This window comes from Colobus angolensis, unplaced genomic scaffold (genome assembly GCF_000951035.1).
Source record: "Colobus angolensis palliatus isolate OR3802 unplaced genomic scaffold, Cang.pa_1.0 Scaffold236, whole genome shotgun sequence".
Taxonomy (NCBI): domain Eukaryota; kingdom Metazoa; phylum Chordata; class Mammalia; order Primates; family Cercopithecidae; genus Colobus; species Colobus angolensis.
In genome coordinates this window covers 256,637-259,913 of record NW_012115555.1, presented here as the reverse complement: position 1 = coordinate 259,913, position 3,277 = coordinate 256,637, and the positions used below count along the sequence as shown (strand labels likewise).

Sequence of the window (3,277 nt, the reverse complement as noted above, 5' to 3'; positions counted from 1 at the left end):
AGTGAGCTGATATCCGGCCACAGCACTCCAGCCTGGGTGACAGAGCGAGACTCCGTCTCAAAAAAAAAAAAAATGAACAGCTGGAATCTGATCCCAGTTCTTGATTCCAAGTCCATTGCTCTTTCCATTGTGTTATTACTATTTCCAGCAATCTTCATCTCACTGGAAAGTCTACCTCTAATCTTTGTTTATCATACTTGCTTATTTTCTTCTACAATTTTTTTCTTGTTCTTGTAGACATGCGTCGGGATGTCCAGGAAATTTTTCGCATGACCCCCCACGAGAAGCAGGTCATGATGTTCAGTGCTACCTTGAGCAAAGAGATCCGTCCAGTCTGCCGCAAGTTCATGCAAGATGTAAATACCCTTCTACCTTCTCTCCCTCCACTCCCCGCCCGCTGCCTCCTCCCCTTCCTCGCCCTCTTCCTCAGACTCCCTTGTCATTCAAGTGCCAAGAAGGCGGCTTGTGCCCAACTGGGAGTAATGACTCCTTGAAGAGACATACAGAAGCAGAGACAGCTAGTGTTAGGGTCTGCGCGGGTGCCAGGGAAACTCCGGAAGACTTGGTCGGGTTAATGTGAGAGCGGGTAGTGTTCGACTTTTTCGAAAATCGCAACATTTTTGAACCTCTTCTCCCTTTGGGGGAGGGCAGAATTTTTCTGCCCTACCACCCACCCATTGTCTCTTACGTGCCCCCTACAGCCACGCACTCTCAAGGTGGCGTCGAGCATACAGCTGGAGCCTTCTGCTCACCAAAACTCCTACTTTCCGGTGGCAGGAGAGCAAGAGAGGGACAGACAGATGGCAGGGCATGTCCAAAAGAAGAACATCAGCACAAATGAATCCTCCCCTTCCCCACCTCCAGGGGTGGGGGCCTTTGGCACCTCAATCCCCGATACCCTACTCCTTCCCACCCACATCTCCTTGCACCCATCTGGAACCTCGGTTGATGTGAGCCGGCAACAGAGAAGCACCGTGGCGCGGCGAGGGAATGCGGACGGCACCCAGCGGTGGATGGCGGCAGCGGAGGCCGCGGGAAAACCTGACCAGGAAGCTGAGGACCAAACCAGCCTCTTTTTCCGTTCCCGGTTTTTTTCCTGAACCCAACGCGTGCCGTGCCCCGTTTCCCCCCATATGTGTTGGGGAGGGGTGTCCTCAATGGGGTGGTAGATTTTTTTTTTTTCCTTAAAAATTTTTTTTGTTTTTTTTAATACTCAGAGGAGAGGGACATAGGAAAGGTAAAGTGGATGTAATCGGGTGGGTGTTAGGGTTTGGGGCTAGGTGGGGCCAATTGCATAAGCAGTGGAGTGTGTTCTCCCTGCAGTGTTCCTTCCCGTGGGATGATAACTCTTTAGCTTTATTTGGGGCTAGAATGAGATTTGAAGAAGGCCATGGAACTTCTCTTTAGAAAGCCTGCCTTGCCTGGGCCTGGTGGCTCACCTCTAATCCCAGTGCTTTGGGAGGCCAAGATGGGAGGATTGCTTGAGCCCAGGAATTTGAGACTAGCCTGGGCAGTGTAGTAAGACTTTGTCTCTACCAGAAAAACCGGGCGTGGTGGCGCATGCCTGTAGTCCCAGCTACTTGGGAGGCTGAGGCAGGAGGCTTTGCTTGAGCTCGGGACACGGAGGCGGCAGTAAGTTGTAATTGTGCCACTGTACTCCAGCCTGGGTAATAGAGTAAGACCCTGTATCAAAACAAAACCTGCCTTTTGGGATTGGGCTTCTGTTTTGTCCCATGACACACCCATCCTTTCCTATTTTGTCCTCTGGGTCTTCATATTAACTATCTTCCCCCAGAGTAGCACAAAAGTGTTAGGAAAGTTGGGCTTTGGAGTTGTGGTAATTTCTGTCTTTGTTACTTTCCTCCCCTTCAGGGGGTTTTTAAATTTTAAAGATGAATGCAGTGAGGTATAATGGTGTGTGCCTGTAGTCCCAGCTATTCGGGAGACTGAAGCAGGAGGATCACTTGAGCCCAGGAATTTGAGGCTATAATGTGCTATGATTGTGCCAGTGAATAGCCACTGCACTCCAACCTGGGCAACATGGTGAGATCCTGTCCCTTAAAAGCATATCTGCCTGCTCTGAATTTGGTTTTTTAATACCACTTACTGATACCTTCCCTGTAAACCTGTAGATGGTTTAATTCTTAGTGAAGAGACCAGTCTCATCTAAAATTATCCTGTTGTGGTCTGACGGCGAGTTACTTATCTTGAGCAATTTTTGTTTCCCCTTAAGTGGCATTTTGACTGTCCATTGCAGTGTTCTGATCTTAAAATTGACATCCACTTTCCTAATGTATATGAGATTCTCTTAGTTGAAGTAGGAGAATCAAATGGAGCAGTTGTCCTGCCCCCACCCCTTGTTCTTACAAGCAACTGTGATGGAGTTATTCTGACCTTGAGTCACTGCCTCCCATCATTTCCCAGATGTTTGGGCCTTGCTCTCCCTTTGAGAATCATCTCCCATATTTTTTCTTTCTTCTCCCACCTCTGTTTGAGGTAATGGCATCTGTGCCATTGGGTGGTTTCACTGCTCCTTTACTTCATTTGCAGTTTCTTTCCCATGATAGTTTTTAGTTGGGCAGTCTTAAAACCCATCTGATAGGAAGGAAATTAGATGTAATGTGAGAGAGACCACAGTAAAATACGGGTAGTTTTGGGAGTGGGGTGGGGTTTTCAATCTTCTCTTTCCTCCCCATCCCCCCATGGGGTGTATTGGAGATCAGCTTCCTCCACCCCCCCAGGTTTAACCCCCCCACTCTGCCCTCCTCCCGTTCCCCACCCCTTCCTCCCCCCCAGCCAATGGAGATCTTCGTGGATGATGAGACGAAGTTGACGCTGCATGGGTTGCAGCAGTACTACGTGAAACTGAAGGACAACGAGAAGAACCGGAAGCTCTTTGACCTTCTGGATGTCCTTGAGTTCAACCAGGTCAGTTACACGTCCAGTAGGGGGATGAGCATTGGAGCACTCCAGCTGTAGCAGAAACCTGGATATTAAGTACACTTTTATTGAGGAAATCACATGTGTGATGTGGGAGAGAATTGTGAGGGTATAAACATTAGGGGCTGAGCATGAGTAAGGTGGAAGCTGCTTTTCTATTCTGTGGTTGGCATGGATATGTATGTCCTCAATAACCTCAAGGAAAATAAACTTCAAAAGTTAAGATCCTGCCGGGCATGGTGGCTCAAGCCTGTAATCCCAGCACTTTGGGAGGCCAAGACGGGCGGATCACGAGGTCAGGAGATCGAGACCATCCTGGCTAACACGGTGAAACCCC

General features: G+C 48.9%; 1 protein-coding gene across 3 annotated transcripts in view; it reads left to right on the top strand.

The window, feature by feature from the left end:
* Positions 1–3,277, top strand: part of DDX39B (DEAD (Asp-Glu-Ala-Asp) box polypeptide 39B) — a 12,855-nt gene that overhangs the window by 7,103 nt on the left and 2,475 nt on the right. For all 3 annotated transcript variants that reach the window (XM_011944677.1, XM_011944676.1, XM_011944678.1), the window contains exons 6-7: positions 238–356; positions 2,797–2,928. In XM_011944677.1, coding sequence (XP_011800067.1) covers positions 238–356; positions 2,797–2,928 — 251 coding nt within the window. The remainder of the gene's footprint in view (positions 1–237; positions 357–2,796; positions 2,929–3,277) is intronic.